Source organism: Balaenoptera musculus, chromosome 20 (genome assembly GCF_009873245.2).
Source record: "Balaenoptera musculus isolate JJ_BM4_2016_0621 chromosome 20, mBalMus1.pri.v3, whole genome shotgun sequence".
Classification (NCBI taxonomy): Eukaryota; Metazoa; Chordata; class Mammalia; order Artiodactyla; family Balaenopteridae; genus Balaenoptera; species Balaenoptera musculus.
Window position 1 is genome coordinate 34517273 of NC_045804.1, and position 19845 is coordinate 34537117.

Sequence of the window (19845 nt, forward strand, 5' to 3'; positions counted from 1 at the left end):
GACTTCTGAATGTTTAAATGCTGATAAATTTTCCTTAAGGGTGATTGTTTGTTGTCTGATATTTTAGTTCTATTTTTAAAAAATTTAATTCTACAAAGTAGACATCATTGTTATCATTTTATAAATAGATGTTTGTTTAGATTTATTCATGTTTATCTTTTTGTTGTTGTTAGAATTCCTGCATCTCAAGATAGACCTTTCTTCCAAATTCCCTTCTTACTAAAGTACATAATTTAGAAGTGCGCTTAAAGATTTCTTAGGGGACTTCCCTAGTAGTCCAGTGGTTAAGGCTCCATGCTCCCAATGTAGGGGGCCCGAGTTCGATCCCTGGTCAGGGAACTAGATCCCACATGCATGCCGCAGCTAAGAGTTCCATGCCGCAACTGAAGATCCTGCATGCCGCAACTAAAAGTTTCCCGCATGCTGCAGCTAACAAAATCCCATGCCCCAACGAAGATCTGCAACTAAGACACGGTGCAGCCAAATACATAAATAAATTAAGTAAATAAATGTATATATATATTTTTAAAAAAGGTCTCAGTACTTAATGCTGTCAGTTTTTGTTTGATCATGTCATTATTTGCTCTCACACTTTAAAGATTGTTTTATGTATTTCAACTCCAGGTTGGTGGTTATTCTTTTAGCTCTTTTATAGTTATTATTCCTCTGTCTTCTGAGTTTTATTGTTGCTGTTGAGAAATCAGCTGTCGGTCTGTTTATCAGGTATCTGTTTTTTCTCTCTTGTGGCCTCTAAAATATTTTCTTTGCCTTTGGTTTTTCCAGTTTCCCCCACACTGTATATAGGGTGGTTTTCTTTTTTTATTATCTTGTTTGTGATTTGTTGGGCTCCCTGAATGTGAGAATCTGGTTTTCATCAAGCTTGAAAACTTAGCCATTATTTCTTCAAATATCGCCTCTTGTCTAGAGTCTCTGTTTTCTTCTTCTGTAACTCTAATTGGATTAAACATTAATTAGATTATTAAACATTCTTACTTTTTCCTCTTTGTCTTTTTTTTTTAAATTAATTAATTTATTTATTTATTTTTGACTGTGTTGGGTCTTTGTTTCTGTGCGAGGGCTTTCTCTAGTTGTGGCAAGTGGGGGCCACTCTTCATCGCGGTGCACGGGCCTCTCACTATTGTGGGCTCTCTTCTTGCGGAGCACAGGCTCCAGACGCGCAAGCTCAGTAGTTGTGGCTCACGGGCCTAGTTGCTCCACGGCATGTGGGATCTTCCCAGACCAGGGCTCGAACCCATGTCCCCTGCATTAGCAGGCAGATTCTCAACCACTGCGCCACTAGGGAAGCCCCTCCTCTTTGTCTTTTAACTTCATCTCTTTTATGTCTCCATTTTGTATCTGAGTAATTCTTTAGATCTCTCTTCTAGTTTAAACTGTGAATTTTCACTTTAGGTTCATCTATCCTGCTGTGTAACCTGTCTACCAAGTTTCTAATTTTAATTGTATATCCAGTTTCTAGAAATTCTATCACGTTCCTTTTCAAATCTGCCTGCTTATTGAACGGAGTTTGTTCCTTATTCATATTTTTATATCCTTTCTTGTTTCTTGAAATGTTATTCTGCAGCTATTAATTTTCACTGTCTTTGTGGGCATGAGTTTCATGTTTATTATTTTTGCTGACCCTTAATCACAGTGGCTTGTTTCCTATGTTTTGTGATTTTTTTTTTTTTTTCACTTTAAGCAAAGTCTTAATTTTCAAGGAAAAAGTATATTTTCTCATTTTCTGTTCTTGGCATAAATTTTAATTATTTCCAGTGGAACCAAAACCTCCTGAACCCCTTTCAGTGTCATCTAAAACTTGAACTTCCTCTATTTCTGAGTGAAATATCCGTTCACAAATGAGCTGTGCAATTCGATCACCCTTTTTGACTTCAAACTTTTCTTTGCCAAAATTAAACAGTACAACACCAACATTTCGTCTATAATCTTCATCTATGACACCAGCTCCTACATCTATGAAGTGTTTTGCAGCCAAGCCAGAACGTAGAGCTACTCTCCCATAGCACCCAGAAGGAATAGCTATCTGAATGTCTGTTTTCACAAGGGCTTTCTCCATAGGTGGTACTGTGTAATCATAGGCACCGTATAGGTCATAGCTCGCGGCACGCTCGGACCCCCTGGTCGGAGCGGTGGCGTGCTCCAAAAGCCGGACAAAGCGGAGCCACATGCCGCCCTCCTCCGCAGGCCGGGCCCGTTTGCTGGGGGAGATGACTTGTGCCTCTTGAGAGCAGGGCATGGCAGGGCAGAATGTGAGCACAAGAGGAAGCAGGCGGAACAGGAGAGAGCAGGATGAGCGCAGCACACCGGTTCTAAACTTCCCGCCAACAACTCCCCGCCCCTGTTTTGTGATTTTGATTGTGAGTTTATGTTCATTTATCTCAAGATAGTTTTCATAGTTTAGCCAGCATTTTTAGGTGACTTATAAGGTTTTTTTTCAGGGTACGTTAGTGTTCTATTTGCCTGAAATGGAAGATATAAGATATTTTTAGTTAATTAATTAGGAAAAAATAGGAGAAATAATGTTATCTACAGCAATATAAAATGAGACTCTGCCTTTTAAAATAGAAATTTTAGAATTCATTCTTTGCATTGTCACATCTTTTGTATGGTTAACTGTTGTCTTAAACTGTAGGCATCTAAGTGTGAAGTGTCCTGTTTTACCTGTCTCTGTAAGATATTACTAATTATTGATTAGCAGGCATAAAGTGAATGCATTTGTGCTGTTCCTCTAATGTACATTTTCTTTTTAAAGTTCATATCATTAGCTGGAGAAGAGAATACAGTTCATGAAGTGGAATACAATTCATGAAAAATGAAAATAATCTCCTCCTTTCCTTCAGTTTCTGTGGCTCAGTCTTAAGGACCAAATAATGTATGGGTTATTTAGGGCAGCGGTTCTAATCTGTGATGTAGCAGTGAGATGAGAGAAATATTTTGAATCACCAGCATTAAGATATGATATTCATTATTATTCTGAAGTTATTTCATATGTTTCATATGTTTTCTCCCCCAAAGAAAACCCAGGCTCTTTTATGGGAGAGACTGTCTTCTATTTTGTGTATCTCTATCTTCTTTATGTCAAACTTCAGGCCCATATAAATCTCCAGCTTATTTAAAATACTTTTGTCTTGACTAGCTTGTACAATGGGACCTTTTTATCCTATTTCTCATGAAAACCTCATATTCTGGCATTTTTCTTACTATCATAGAAAAACTGTGCACATGGTGGAGAAAAGCCCAATTTAAGTCAACTTAGTGGGACTTCCATATCTATGGAAAAATCCTAAGATGTCTTTCTGGGCCATTTGCTTTTTGATATATCCATATTGTTCCTTATCCCAGTGAAAACAGATATGAGAGACTGTACTAGTCCTGTAATTAGCTAGTCCTGTAATTCTTGCCAGGATAGTAGGGGTTGCTCATTGTGAACACATTCTGCCGCCAACAGCTGAGTTGGAACATTGTGTTTATTTGTGAGAGGATTTAAATATGAACAATTTGGTATAAAGATTAAATGAAGGAATAAATTCTACTGATAAACCTGATGAAATCATTAGTCTTTTAAAGAAATATTACTAAATTAGAGAGAGGAGTTCATATTGAATATCACACTGAACATTGTAGAAATTGAAAAATCTTTGTATATTTCATTTAGAAGAGTTTTCTGGCTTTCTTGTTGCCTTTTTTGAGCAGTGGACAGATGTACTGGAGGCAACCTAGCTTGGTGTAATAAGCAACAGATTGGAATATAGAGCAGAAGTAGGTATATAACGTCAGGAGTCCAATTCAGTGTATATTTACTATGTACAAGAAACTTTTTTTTCTTTTTAATTTATTTTTGGCTGTGTTGGGTCTTCGTTGCTGCACGCGGGCTTTCTCTAGTTGTGGCAAGTGAGGGCTACTCTTCGTTGCGGTGTGCGGGCTTCTCACTGCGGTGGCTTCTCTTGTTGCGGAGCATGGGCTCTAGGCGCTCGGGCTTCAGTAGTTGTGGCACGTGGGCTCAGTAGTTGTGGCACTCAGGCTCAGTAGTTGTGGCTTGCGGGCTCTAGAGTTCAGGCTTAGTAGCTGTGGAACACAGGCTTAGTTGCTCTGTGGCATATGGGATCTTCCTGGACCAGGGCTCGAACCCATGTCCCCTGCATTGACAGGCGGATTCTTTTTTTTTTTTTTTTCTTACCTCAAATTATATTTCATTATATTTTGAACATATATTTCAAAAATATACTTTTTTTTAAACATCTTTATTGAAGTATAATTGCTTTACAATGGTGTGTTAGTTTCTGCTTTATAACAAAGTGAATCAGTTATACATATACATATATCCCCATATCTCTTCCCTCTTGCATCTCCCTCCCTCCCACCCTCCCTATCCCACCCCTCTAGGTGGTCACAAAGCACCGAGCTGATCTCCCTGTGCTCTGCGGCTGCTTCCCACTAGCTATCTATTTTACATTTGGTAGTGTATATATGTCAGTGCCACTCTCTCACTTTGTCCCAGCTTACCCTTCCCCCTCCCCGTGTCCTCAAGTCCATTCTCTAGTAGGTCTGCGTCTTTATTCCCATCTTGCCCCTAGGTTCTTCTTGACCATTTTTTTGGTTTGTTTTTTAGATTCCATATGTATGTGTTAGCATATGGTATTTGTTTTTCTCTTTCTTACTTCACTCTGTATGACAGACTCTAGGTCCATCCACCTCACTACAAATGACTCAATTTCATTTCTTTTTATGGCTGAGTAATATTCCATTGTATATATGTGCCACATCTTCTTTATCCATTCATCTGTTGATGGACACTTAGGTTGCTTCCATGTCCTGGCTACTGTAAATAGAGCTTCAGTGAACATTGTGGTACATGACTCTTTTTGAATTATGGTTTTCTCAGGGTATATGCCCAGTAGTGGGATTGCTGGGTCGTATGGTAGTTCTATTTTTAGTTTTTTAAGGAACCTCCATACTGTTTTCCATAGTGGCTGTATCAATTTACATTCCCACCAACAGTGCAAGAGGGTTCCCTTTTCTCCACACCCTCTCCAGCATTTATTGTTTGTAGATTTTTTGATGATGGCCATTCTGACCGATGTGAGGTGATATCTCATTGTAGTTTTGATTTGCGTTTCTCTAATTATTAATGATGTTGAGCATTTTTTCATGTGTTTGTTGGCAATCTGTATATCTTCTTTGGAGAAATGTCTATTTAGGTCTTCTGCCCATTTTTGGATTGGGTTGTTTGTTTTTTTGATATTGAGCTGCATGAGCTGCTTGTATATTTTGGAGATTAATCCTTAGTCAGTTGCTTCATTTGCAAATATTTTCTCCCATTCGGAGGGTTGTCTTTTTGTCTTGTTTATGGTTTCCTTTGCTATGCAAAAGCTTTTAAGTTTCATTAGGTCCCATTTGTTTATTTTTGTTTTTATTTCCATTTCTCTAGGAGGTGGGTCAAAAAGGATCTTGCTGTGATTTATGTCATAGAGTGTTCTGCCTATGTTTTCCTCTAAGAGTTTGATAGTATCTGGCCTTACATTTAGGTCTTTAATCCATTTTGAGTTTATTTTTGTGTATGGTGTTAGGGAGTGTTCTAATTCATTCTTTTACATGTAGCTGTCTAGTTTTCCTGGCACCACTTATTGAAGAGGCTATCTTTTCTCCACTGTATATTCTTGCCTCCTTTATCAAAGATAAGGTGACCATATGTGCATGGGTTTATCTCTGGGCTTTCTCTCCTGTTCCATTGCTCTATGTTTCTGTTTTTGTGGCAGTACCATACTGTCTTGATTACTGTAGCTTTGTAGTATAGTCTGAAGTCAGGGAGCTGGCAGGCGGATTCTTAACCACTGCGCCACCAGAGAAGTCCCTGTACAAGAAACTTTGACAGACACTCTAGGCAGGGAGGGAGGTGGAGGTGGATATAAGGATGAATAAGAAATAGTCTTTTAAGTAATGTAAAATCCAGTGGGAGAAATAGGATCAGTAAATAATAGAAAATAGAATTAAACAAATGTTAAACAGAATTTGCAGTAATGTGCCATAGGGGAACATAGGAAAGAGCAATGAAGATTGATCAGAGAATCAGAGAAGGTGTCAGCAAGAATGTGGCATTTAAGTTGATTCTGGAAAAGGAGTAGTATTCGGATAGATGGCAGGTGTTGAGAATAGGAGTGTGAGGATCTCATTTTGGGGGATTGGTAAATGTGAAGGCATGCATGGTTAAAGCCCTGATTTTATGGAAGGATAAAGGAGAATGTAAGTATTCTTAGAGAATATATGAGTATTTAATTTTTACTCTGTAATGTTAGTAACAACTAACATTTCTCGAATATTTTTGTGTACTTGTTTGAGACTTATAAGAACAGCTATGGGAGGTATTATTTCTATCCCCAATTTATACATGGCCTTGTGTGATTTAGTGGAAATATCTGGATTTTTAATTTACTTTTTAAATTGAAGTATAGTTAGTTTACAATGTTGTGTTAGTTTCAAGTGTACAGCAAAGTGATTCAGATATACATATGTATATGAATATGTATTCTTTTTCAGATTCTTTTCCATTATAGGCTATTAGAAGATATTGAATATACTCCTTGTGCTATACAGTAGGTCCTTGTTGTGTATCTATTTTATTTTATTATTTTTTAAAAAATATTTATTTATTTGGCTGTGCTGGGTCTTAACTGCAGCACACGGGATCTTCGTTGCCATGTGCGGGACCTTTGTTGCAGCATGCAGGATTTGTAGTTGCGGCATATGGGATCTTTAGTTGCGGCATGCGAACTCTTAGTTGCAGCATGTGGGATCTAGTTCCCTGACCAGGGGTTGGACCTGGGCCCCCTGCATTGGGAGCGCAGAGTCTTAGCCACTGGACCACCAGGGAAGTCCCTATCTATTTTTTTGTTTTTGGGTGCATCAGGTCTTAGTTGCAGGATCTTCGTTGCAGTATGTGAGATCTTTTGTTGCGTGGGCTTCTCTCTAGTTGTGGTGCATGGGCTTCTCTCCAGCTGTGGCGCGTGGGCTCCAGGGCTCGCGACCTCAGTAGTTGCGGCAGGCAGGCTCTCCAGTTGTGGCACACAGGCTCTAGAGTGCACAGGCTTATTAGTTGCCCCGTGACACATGGGATCTTAGTTCCCTGACCAGGGATTGAACCTGTGTCCCCTGCATTGGAAGGCGGATTCTTAACCATTGGACCACCAGGGAAGTCCTATCTATCTGTTTTATATATAGTAGTTTGTATCTGTTAATCCCAAACTCCTAATTCATCCCTCCCCCTTCCCCTTTGGTGACCATAAGTTTGTTTTCTTTTTTTCTTTATTTTTTATTTTTATTTTTAAAATTTATTTGGCTGCGCCAGGTCTTAGTTGCGGCACACAGGATCTTCGTTGCAGCATGTGGGATCTTTTTTAGTTGCAGCATTTGGGATCTTTTAGTTGTGGCATGTGGGCTCTTTCGTTGCAGCATGTGGGATCTAGTTCCCTGACCAGGGATCAGACCTGGGTCCCCTGCATTGGGAGCGTGGAGTCTTAACCACTGGACCACAAGGGAAGTCCCAAGTTTGTCTTCTACATCTGTGAGTCTTTCTGTTTTGAAAAGTTCATTTGTATAATTTTTTAAGATTCCACATATAAGTGATATGATACTTGTTCTTCTCTGTCTGACTTACTTCAGTTAGTATGATAATCTCTAGGTCCATCCATGTTTCTGTGAATGGCATTATTTCATTCTTTTTGTGGCTAAGTAATATTCTATATATATATATGGACGTTTAGGTTGCTTCCATGTCTTGGCTATTGTAAACAGTGCTGCTATGAACATTGGGGTGCATGTAACTTTTCAAATTAGAGTTTTCTCTGGATATATGCCCAGGAATGGGATTGCTGGATCATATGGTAACTCTACTTTTAGTCTTTTTAAGGAACCTCCATACAGTTTTCCATAGTGGCTGCACCAGTTTACGTTACCACCAACAGTGTAGGAGGGTTCCCTTTTCTCCACACCCTCTCCAGCATTTATTGTTTGTGGATTTTTTGATGATGGCCGTTCGACTGGTGTGAGGCGGTACCTCATTGTAGTTTTCATACCCATTTCTCTAATATTAGCTTTTAAGTGACAAAGTCAACTGGATTTGAAAGTTGACTTTGTCACTTAAGTTTCGTGACCTTGCTTGATATTACTGAGTATTAATTTTCTCGTCTGTCAAATATGGATGGTACCTTCTTCAGTAGTTTGTTTCCAGGGATGCTACATAAGCCGTGCACTGCATTATTATAGGGGCAGCATTCGCGCAGACTAGGGATTGGCAGTTTTTTTCTATAAAGGGCCGGATAGTAAGTATTTTAGGCTTTCCAAGCAACAAGGTATCTGCCTCAACTGCTCAGCCCTGCTGTTGTAGCACAAAATCAGCCATAGGCAGTATGTAAAGACATGGGTGTGGCTGTATTCTAATAACATTTCACTTACAAAAACTGGTGTTGAGCCAGATTTGGCCCACAACCCAGAGTTTGCTTACTCCTGACATAGACTGGGATATGAATGGTGCGCCCTTGAACTCTGCACTTACGTGGTATAGGTTGTTTTAAGGAATAATACGTGAGTTATAGGAAATATTTATTCACAGCATGGTAATAGTTCTAACTTAGTGCATGTGGATGTTCAATGGTAAAAGTCCATCCACTTTCCTCTCATTCCCTTTTAAAGTTATTGCCATTGAATTCTTGGGTAAACCACGTAAACCTTTGCCCTTAACTTCAGAATTCTCAGTTAGTTGTGTAAGTCAGAGTGAAATCTTGATGATGTTTTGAACTCCTTAAAATCGGTGTTAACTGGAAATTATGGCTGAGACATGGTTATAACTGAGTGCCACTCTATCCAGCAGTCTTAAACACAACATGATAGAAAGCTTGAAGTTTAAATTGATGGTACTGTTATTCAGTGTCTCATGTGATTTGTGTTTGTGTAAGCTAGGATTTTAACCTGGAGAGTGTATACTGCTTTGGCTGTCTTCAGAATTAGCATATGGAAGTAGTGCTGTCCTGATTTTGATCCCTGCCACATCAGACCACCACTGTATCGTTCTTGAATGCAGTTAATAATTGGGAAAAAGCATATGTTCTACTAGAGATACCCAGAAGGGGTGAAGTGAATATGGGCTTTCTCTTGACTTTACTTAGTTATAGCTTTGTTAATGCTGTTCCTTTCAAGGCTTTTTTTTTTTTTTTTTAATATTTGGAGATTTTTATCAGTCGTTTTTCTGCAGTTTTCATGGTTTATTTTATTTTATGTATTTATTTTTGGCTGCATTGGGTCTTCGTTGCTGGGCGGGCTTTCTCTAGTTGTGGTGAGCAGGGGCTACTCTTCTTGTGGTGCACAGGCTTCTCATTGCGGTGGCCTCTCTTGTTGCGGAACACGGGCTCTAGGCGTGTGGGCTTCAGTAGTTGTGGCATGCGGGCTCAGTAGTTGTGACTCGCGGTCTCTAGAGTGCAGGCTCAGTAGTTGTGGCACACGGGCTTAGTTACTCCACGGCATGGGAGATCTTCCCGGACCAGGGCTCGAGCCCATGTCCCCTGCATCGACAGACGGATTCTTAACCACTGCACTATCAGGGAAGCATCTCAAGGCATATTTTTTATTTTTTTGTTTTTTTCTCAGTGCTTTGAAGAGTTTTCATATCAGATTATGTAAATCAAATTTTGATTATCTACTAGGGCTGATTTTTGACATTCCTTTTGAGTCTTGGTTTAGGAATAATAAATTAATTGCTGTTTTTAGGATATTATTTGCTAATCATTGTTGTGAGAATATTTTGATGTTGAACTGCCATACATAATTCTGTTCTCCCACTCTCAATGTTAAAATAAAGTTTTTATAGTTGTCATTTGGAATAAATGATGTCCTCTAATTTCTACATTTGAAAATATTTCTCTTTATTCTATATAATGTATACATTCGACTTGCATTTTGTTTTTCAAAAAATTTTTTATTGTGGTAAGATATATATAACATAAAATTAATTTTAATTATTTTTAAGTGTACAATTCAGAGTTCAGAGGCATTAAATATAATCATAGTGTTGTGTTACTGTCACCGCTATCTCCAGAACTTTTTCATCATCTCAAACAGAAACTCTGTACCCATTAAATAGTAACTGTCCATTCCCTGCCTTTCCCTCTGCCCCTGGTAATCTCAAATCTACTTTCCATCTCTATGAATTTGCCAGTTCTGTACCTCATTCATGTAAGTGGAGTCATGCAATATATGTCCTTTTGTGTCAGTTTTATTTCACTTAGCATAATGTTTTCAAGGTTATTCATGTTCTAGCATGTATCAGACTCTCATCTTTTAATGGCTAAATAATACTCCGTTTATATATGTACCGCGTTTTGTTTATCCATTATCGTTTTTTTGTTTTTTTTCCTGGCCACGCTGCATGGCTTGTGGGATCTTAGTTCCCCCACTAGGGATCAAACCTGGGCCCTCAACGGTGAGAGTGTGCTGTCCTAACCACTGGACTGCCAGGGAATTCTCTATCCATTATCTGTTAATGGACACTTGTGCTATTTCCACTTTTTGACTATTGTGAATAATGCTTCTGTGAACTTTGGTGTACAAATTATCTGAGTCCCTGCTTTCAACTCTTTTTGGTGTATACCTAGGAGTGGAATTATTGGATCATATGATAATTCTGTGTTTAACTTTGAGGAATTGCCAAACTTTTTCACAGTGACGGCGCCAGGTGTTATGTTTTAAAAGATAGTTTTGGAAGGCTTTTTGTTACCTGTTTTTGAAAATATACTATTTTCATTTTAACATATGAAGATGGCTTAGAATTTATAAATGTGTTATTTAGGAGCAGTAACATTTCTAGATTTGCCTTTTTAGTACTTTGTGGTTTTTCATTTCTGTAAATTTGAAGGAAGTGTTTATTTGTTGTTGTTTTGTTTTGTTTTTTTAACATCTTTATTGGAGTATAATTGCCTTACAATGTTCTGTTAGTTTCTGCTGTATAACAAAGTGAATCAGCTATATGTATACATATATCCCCATATCCCCTCCCTCTTGCACCTCCCTCCCACCCCTCTAGGTGGTCACAAAGCACCGAGCTGATCTCCCTGTGCGATGCAGCTGCTTCACGCTAGCTATCTATTTTACATTTGACAGTGTATATATGTCAGTGCTACTCTCTCACTTCGTCCCAGCTTACCCTTTCCGCCGCCCTGTGTCCTCAAGTCCACTTTCTATGTCTGCGTCTTTATTTTTGTCCTGCCCCTAGGTTTGTTAGAACCATTTTTTTTTTTTTTTTAGATTCCGTGTATATGTGTTAGCATACGGTATTTGTTTTTCTCTTTCTGACTTATTTCACTCAGTATGACAGACTCTAGGTCCATCCACCTCACTACAAATAACGCAATTTCATTTCTTTATATGGCTGAATAATATTCCATTGTATATACGTGCCACATCTTCTTTATCCATTCATCTGTTGATGGACACTTAGGTTGCTTCCACGTCCTGGCTATTGTAAGTAGTGCTTCAGTGAACATTGTGGTACATGTCTCTTTTTGAATTATGGTTTTCTCAGGGTGTATGCCCAGGAGTGGGATTTCTGGGTCATATGGTAGTCTATTTTTAGTTTTTTAAGGAACCTCCATACTGTTCTCCATAGTGGCTGTATCAATTTACATTCCCACCAACAGTGCAGTTGGGTTCCCTTTCTCCACACCCTGTCCAGCATTATTTGTAGATTTTTTGATGATGGCCTTTCTGACTGGCGTGAGGTGATACCTCATTGTAGTTTTGATTTACATTTCTCTAATGATTATTGATGTTGAGCATCCTTTCATGTGTTGGTTGGCAACCTGTATATCTTCTTTGGAGAAATGTCTATTTAGGTCTTCTGCCCATTTTTGGATTGGGTTGTTTGTTTTTTTGATATTGAGCTGCATGAGCTGCTTGTATATTTTGGAGATTAATCCTTTTGTCAGTTGCTTCGTTTGCAAATATTTTCTCCCATTCTGAGGGTTGTCTTTTTGTCTTGTTCATGGTTTCCTTTGCCGTGCAAAAGCTTTGAAGTTTCATTAGGTCCCATTTGTTTTTGTTTTTATTTCCCTTTCTCTAGGAGGTGGGTCAAAAAGGATCTTGCTGTGATTTATGTCAAAGAGTGTTCTTCCTATGTTTTCCTCTAAGAGTTTGATAGTGTCTGGCCTTACATTTAGGTCTTTAATCCATTTTGACTTTATTTTTGTGTATGGTGTTAGGAAGTGTTCTAATTTAATTCTTTCACATGAAGCTGTCCAGTGTTCCCAGCACCACTTATTGAAGAAGCTATCTTTTCTCCATTGTATATTCTTGCCTCCTTTATCAAAGATAAGGTAACCATATGTGCATGGGTTTATCTTTGGGCTTTCTATCCTGTTCCATTGATCTATATTTCTGTTTTTGTGCCAGTGCCATACTGTCTTGATTACTGTAGCTTTGTAGTATAGTCTGAAGTCAGGGAGCCTGATTCCTCCAGCTCCATTTTTCTTTCTCAAGATTGCTTTGGCTATTCGGGGTCTTTTGTGTTTCCATACAAATTGTGAAACATTTTTGTTCTAGTTCTGTGAAAAGTGCCATTGGTAGTTTGATAGGGATTGCATTGAATCTGTAGATTGCTTTGGGTAGTATAGTCATTTTCACAATGTTGATTCTTCCAGTCCAAGAACATGGTATAGTCTCTCCAACTGTTTGTATCATCTTTAATTTCTTTCATCAGTCTTATATTTTTCTGCCCACAGGTCTTTTGTCTCCTTAGGTAGGTTTATTCCTAGGTATTTTATTCTTTTTGTTGCAGTGGCAAATGGGATTGTTTCCTTAATTTCTCTTTTGGATTTTTCATCATTAGTGTATAGGAATGCAAGAGATTTCTGTGCATTAATTTTGTATCCTGCTACTTTACCACATTCACTGATTAGCTCTAGTAGTTTTCTGGTAGCATCTTTAGGATTCTCTATGTATAGTATCATGTCATCTGCAAACAGTGACAGTTTTACTTCTTGTTTTCTGATTTGGATTCCTTTTATTTCTTATTCTTCTCTGATTGTCGTGGCTAAAACTTGCAAAACTATGTTGAATAATAGTGGTGAGAGTGGGCAACCTTGTCTTGTTCCTTATCTTAAAGGAAATGCTTTCAGTTTTTCACCTTGAGAATGATGTTGGCTGTGGGTTTGTCATATATGGCCTTTATTATGTTGAGGTAGGTTCCCTCTGTGCCCACTTTCTGGGGAGTTTTTATCATAAATGGGTGTTGAATTTTGTCAAAAGCTTTTCCTGCATCTGTTGAGATGATCATGTGGTTTTTATCCTTCAGTTTGTTAATATGGTGTATCACATTGATTGATTTGCGTATATTGAAGAATCCTTGATTTCTGAAGGAAGTGTTAAGTAGCCATTTCTTTGATATACATCCACTGAGAAGCTAGAAAAATTCTTACATTCCAGCAAGTGAAACATGCTATAAATAAATTATGCCACTTCTCAAACTAGTTAACACTCAGGGTTTCCAAGCATTCTGAAACTTGTATGGTAATAAAACACTAAATTTTGCTTGTCTCCTAGAAAGTACTTGAGTTTCCCAAGAGGAATAAACTCTTTTTTTTCCTAAAGTTAAATTTGTACTGGATCTAGTCCATTATGAGTACCTTATTTAAAAAGTAAATAATATTAAACAGGGTGAAAAAGAGATAGTATTTAATAACAGATAAATTTTATTCAATACTTACTGTGTCCAGACTCTGTGCTAAGTACTTTAAACACATTATCTAATTCAACCCTCATAGCAACCACCAAGTAGGAGCTCTTCATTATCTTTATTTTACAGATGAGGAACATGAGGCATACAGAGAGGTTAAATAAGTTACCTAAGGCCACTCAAGCTAACAAGTAGTAGATTCGTATTTAATTCAGAACATCTTTACCCAAAAACATATTTTAGTGACTACTTGTTGGCACTAACAAAGATAATAAATGTATCTTTATTCCTATCTTAATGAATTTACAGTAAAGGTGAGCCCAAACCACTTCAGATTACTATTGTAAGGATACAGGGAAAAAGATAATTGATTTTAATTATAGATATTTGCAGGCTACTTATTTCCATATACAGACTTTAATTAGTATAAGCTTTTATTTAATATAGTCCCCAAGTTCAGTATCTTCTTGGTATCTCATGCATTAGCAATCCATATATAAGCCAGTGATATTAGATTACATAGATCCTGGGTAAAATTTACTACTGATGGTTACTGTCTCCATTTTGTACTTTGTCATTTTGTAGTGCCTCTCTCACTTTCTTGAAACTTTCTTGCTTCCTGGAAATACCTCTTTATGTAAGCTCCATAATGACAGGAATCTTTGAACAATGCCTAGTACATACTAAGTGCTCAGTAAGTCCTTGGTGAATAAATTTGTAAAGCTCTCTTTTCTTTTTATAAATCCTTATCAAATAAGATGATGAAATCTTGTACTATAAATGTTGTTATGGTTGTTGACTCTCCATAGCCATACTTCTAATTACATGTTTTTTCTTGAATAGATGAGAAACAATAAAACAGTGATAAAGGGCATGGATTTCAGTATCAGAAGGACTTGGAATTAATTCTGGCTCCACTTACTAATTATGTAACCTTGAGCAAGGCACTTAACCTCTCAAACCTCAAGTTTCTTATCAGGAAAATAGAAATCCTAACAGGATTGCTAGGAGGATTAAATAATAGAATATGTGTGATGTGCTAAACTAAATCCAGGACCCATTTGAATGTGCAATAAGTGTTATTTTTCTGTTTCAGATTACTTATTACTTGGGAATCAACTATATAAGACATGATCAATGTCTTAAAGGAATGTACCTATTATGCTGTAAATAGAAAACACATATATACATAACTTTAAAACTCTAACAAAATATTTGAATAAGTTAGGATGAATAAAATGGAGACTGAATACACATTACTATTTTTAAAATTAAAAAAATTTTGTGTATTTTTGACAAAAATATGTATTTAAGGTATACATCTGATATTTTGATATATGTATACATTATAAAATAATTACCACAATCAAACTAATTAACATATCCATCACCTCCCATACTTACTCTTCTGTGGTAAGAACACTTGAGATTTACTCTCTTAACAAATTTCAAGTACAATACATTATCATTAACTATAGTCACCATGCTGTGAACTTATTCATTTTGTAACTTGTACTTGTACCCTTTGATCAATATTTCCTGTTTTCCCCTACCCCCTGGTCTCTGGTAATTACCATTCTACTCTCTCTCACTGTGAGATTGACCTTTTTTTTTTTTGTTTTTTAAAAGACTCCACATATAAGTGAGTTAATATGATATATATCTCTCTGCATCTGGCTTATTTCACTTAGCATAACATCCTCCAGATTCATCCATGTTGTCACACATAGTAGGATTTACTTCTTTTTTAAGGCTAAATAATAATTATATATATATATCTATTTTCATTATCCATTGATCAGTCCATTAACACTTAGGTTGTTTCCATATCTTGGCTACTATGAGTAATGCAGTGAACATGGGAGTGAATATGTCTCTTCAAGATAGTGATTTTATTTCCTTTGGATATACACCCAGAAGTGGGATTGCTGTATCATATGGTAGTTCTATTTTTAAATTTTTGAGGAACTGCCATATTGTTTTCCATAACGGCTGTAGCAGTTTACATTCCCACCAACAGTGCACAAGGGTTTCCTTTTCTCTACATCTGAGCACTTGTTATCTTTTGACTTTTTGATAATAGTCATTCTAACAGGTATGAGGTGATAGCTCATTGTGGTTTTGATTTGCATTTCCCTGATGATTAGTGATGTTGAACATCTTTTCATGTACCTGTTGCCCATCTCTTTGTATTCTTTGGAAAAATGTCTCTTCAGGTCTTTTGTCCATTTTTAATCAGGTTGCTTTTTTTTGTTTGTTTTGTTTTGTTGGCTTTTTTTTTTTTGCTATTTATTTTAGATATCAAAGTATGACTTGCAGATATTTTCCCCCATTCTGTTGGTTGCCTTTTCATTTTGTTGATTATTTCCTTTACTGTGAAGAAACTTTTTAGTTTGATGTAGTGCCACTTGTCTATTTTTACTTTTGTTGCCTGTGCTTTTGGTGTCAAGTCCAAAATGATCATTGCCAAGACTAATATCCTTTTTTCTCCATATTTTCTTTTATGAGTTTTATGGTTTCAGATCTTACATTTAAGTCTTTAATCCATTTTGAGTTCCCATCAATTATTTCATCATAGTGTCCAAATTGTGCTAAAAGCTCAACAGAATTATTGTCTATGTGCTAAGTTATTTCATTTAGGTATACAAATAAGTATTTAAAAATAAATCCATTTAAAGTATATCATGAATAAATGAAATTACTTGCAGGGATAAGTCATAATTAGGAGTTAGTAGCAATAGTCCTACTGATTACTGTGCTGTATGAATAACAAACTATGATACTAAATTTTGTGTTATAATAAAACAAAACATGACTTAGTCTGAAACACTTAATGGTGTACTTAATTCTAACTGTAAGGTGTGATGTTTCAAGTGTAACTGGTAAGCAATCCCTATAAGTGATTATACTCTTATCTCTCTCTATATATAGGTATATATATAAAAAATTAATATTAATGTCCTTCAGCTAAACTTTGTGTTTTTATAGTCACCTGATTAGGAGGAAGGAGTTCACTAGAAAAAGAAGAAGCAATTTCATTTTAATATGAAGATTCCTACATTCAAGCCTCTTTTCCAGTGGGTGCCACTCAGGGGCCAGAATAATCATATACCTTTGTATAAACACTTTAGGTGTTTGATTTAACTTAGCTTAGAGCAAGTGGGTACTTTCCCAATATAATAGAAATGGACTCTTCATTGTAGAGCAAATATTAGGGCCTCAGGAAACTAGAAGAAGAGATGGAAATAGAATAATAACTGAAGTCCTCTTCAACAGTGAAGGGAACTTATTTTAAGAACTGATGGGATTGGTGAAAGGGTTTTCTTAGGCTTACTAACTCCATTATTCTTTGCTAGAGGCAGGGATGGGAGTGAGCTGAATTGTGTGAAAACTGTCCTTTCCTAAGTTTCTCCCCTCATTCCGTCTGTAATGACACCAGTTATTCAAGAGTTATGCACCTTTTAGTACAAACTACTTTAATCAATTAGCTTTTCTAATAACTATGTGAGATGCATCAAGGTAAAGATTTTGAAAGGTGATCAAGGAAAAAGTAAGATAATTTTAAAGCATTTTAAGGCATGAGTTGGTGAAGGCAAAGCTTTAAGCGGGAGTTGAGGTGGCAGCATCAGGGAGGAATCTGGCAGGCAGAAGATAAAGACTGCCCAGATAGAGATGAGGATTACTAAAAAGAGAGGTGGAAAGAAAGATATAATAATGGAGGTGGGCAAGTAACAACAGCAAAAACAAAAACAAAACAAAAATAATGTGGGAAATAGATCAAAGAAAGGAGGCACTGAAACAAGGCACTGAATGAGATAAACAAGTATGTGAATAGGAACAGACGTTATAAAATGTGAGGAGTGGTGGGTTGTTTACTTAGAAGGATAGTTGCTAACACACTCTCTCTCTCTCTCTCACCCTCTCACCCCAGTCCCCCTCCTCTCCCAAAGCAGGAGAGAATATGAGCCTGCCTCTGATTTTGTTATGGGTTTAGCTAATATTTAAGGTTAGAACAAATCAAAAATATTTGTGGGAATTCCCTGGCTGTCCAGTGGTTAGGACTCGGTGCTTTCGCTACCATGGCCCAGGTTGGATCCCTGGTCAGGGAATTAAGACCCCAAAAGCTGCATGGCACGGGCAAAAAATAAAAAATAAAAAATAAGTAAAAAAAGAAAATATATTAAAACAAAAGCATTTGCCATATTGTTAGCTGGTAGGAAGAATGTCAAAGTTGGACGTTCTTCTGTTTCCATTTTCTATTTCCATTTTGTTCTGGCCTCATACTAGTATTTAAGTGTTTCCTAAAAATAGAGTGTATTCACATTCCTAAAGGTATAGCCAATAGGCATTTATAAACTTGCTCTTTGATTGAGATAATTCCTATTTTAAACACTGATTGGCCATGAATAGAAAATGTGAAAGTTTGGGTCTAATAGGTGGTTCTTTTCTGGAATACAATGTGCTTTTTCTTTTTTCCCTGTAGGGAAATTCTGATTATAACAAGCATAAGTTTAAGCCTCTGGTTGATAAACCTATGATATCAGACAGGTCTGCCATACTGCCAGGGCTTGCTGCTGAAGAATATAGATTGTAGTTGATTTTGTTGTTCAGGGTCTGTAACAACTGCAGGCTGCCAAAGTCAGTTGCACCACTCTTTCCTCCTTGTCACTTAAAATAGGAAGGCAGCAAAGTGTTGTGAAAAAGGTATGTCAGGAGAGCTGAGTTCTGATTATTCTTGCTCTTCTGGTTTGACCTAGGGCAAACCCTTCTAGCCTATTTTTTTCTGATTTTCAAAATGAGAATAATATCTCTCTTACCTATGTCAGCACATTATTTGTACACCAGATAATATAGTGTATGTGAGCACTTTTTAAACTATAAAGGCAAAGTATAAGAATAAAGTCTTAATTTCATTTTTGTCACCCAAGGAAAATTGTATCTAGTTGAAGAGAAGCTTAAATGGACATATTTCTGCCATATAAGCACTTCAAGGAATGGGCAGGAAAGGAACTATAAAAGTAACAGGAAAATAATCATGTGGGTACTTGCATGAAAGGCAGACTTACTTGAAATTCCAGGCACAGGAATAGTTTCTTAGAATTGTAATTATGCTGTTCTCCAAAAGATTTAGGTGAAAGGGAAAAGGCCTCATTTAATAATTGGATATGTTTTATATCAAAATACAACAGAAATGAATATAGGAGAATAGTTCTTATGCATCTATTGTTAACCTGTGAAATTTGGAAATAACATTGCTGCTGCTGTTTGAATTGCCCGTTGTTTGGTTCTTAATTTTATTTCCTTAGGAAATTGTCTTTTGTACATTCTTTAATTTTGTAAAATTAAGCATAGATTATGTTAAATATAGACAAGGTGGAAACTTAATTTTCATACAAATTAATAGACTATCCCCAAATATACTGATGTTTAAGATACTATATTTGCTTTTAAAACATATGAATTATAATTGGAGAAAGGGGTTTGAAAGGAGATGAGCACATAGATGAAAATCACAATCCAGGGTAGAAAAATGTATGTAACAATATCAGTCAAAAATTTTATTTATACGTAATTTAAAACTTATTTTTTCCTGTGATTAAAAACTGTAGGTTGACCTAAATATAGAGGTCTTAATCTGAGTGATCTGTTGAGCCAACACTTTGTGAGACTGTGTAGCATGGGCACTCTATGTAAGAACTGCTAATCAACTGCTGCATGCTGAAGAATAAACCTTTTATTTTTAAATCGTTGTGTATGCAAAAACTCATGTCAGAGAAGATAGACATTTCTCCAGTCTAAATATTATTAGTCATTTTAATTAAACCAATATAATCATTTTGAAAAGAGAAAGGATTCAGCTATAAAATAGTTATTCTATTTTTCTGAATGAATTTAATTTGCCTTAGCTGCTGATAAATGTTGTTTTATGTAAATGCTAATGTTTACTTCTTTGTGGATTGTCTCACTTTTTTTTTTTAACTATGGAGAGAAGAAATTCATTTAAAATATCTAAGCATATTTCAATTCAGAAAAAGGTTGACAGTTTAAAAGCTTCGTGTTTATATTGATATTTCTTCAGGAAACAATGCTGGCAGGCATTTTCTGACATTCTA

The 19845-nt window shown here is 36.5% G+C and overlaps 2 protein-coding genes across 3 annotated transcripts in view; one reads left to right on the forward strand and one right to left on the reverse strand.

The window, feature by feature from the left end:
• Positions 1 to 19845, forward strand: part of PPM1E (protein phosphatase, Mg2+/Mn2+ dependent 1E) — a 207688-nt gene that overhangs the window by 56868 nt on the left and 130975 nt on the right. The window lies entirely within an intron of this gene.
• On the reverse strand, positions 1700 to 2276 carry LOC118886548 (deoxyuridine 5'-triphosphate nucleotidohydrolase, mitochondrial-like). Its single transcript, XM_036836475.1, has one exon. It carries the CDS (start codon positions 2252 to 2254, stop codon positions 1760 to 1762), a length of 495 nt encoding a protein of 164 aa, XP_036692370.1. The 5' UTR covers positions 2255 to 2276; the 3' UTR covers positions 1700 to 1759.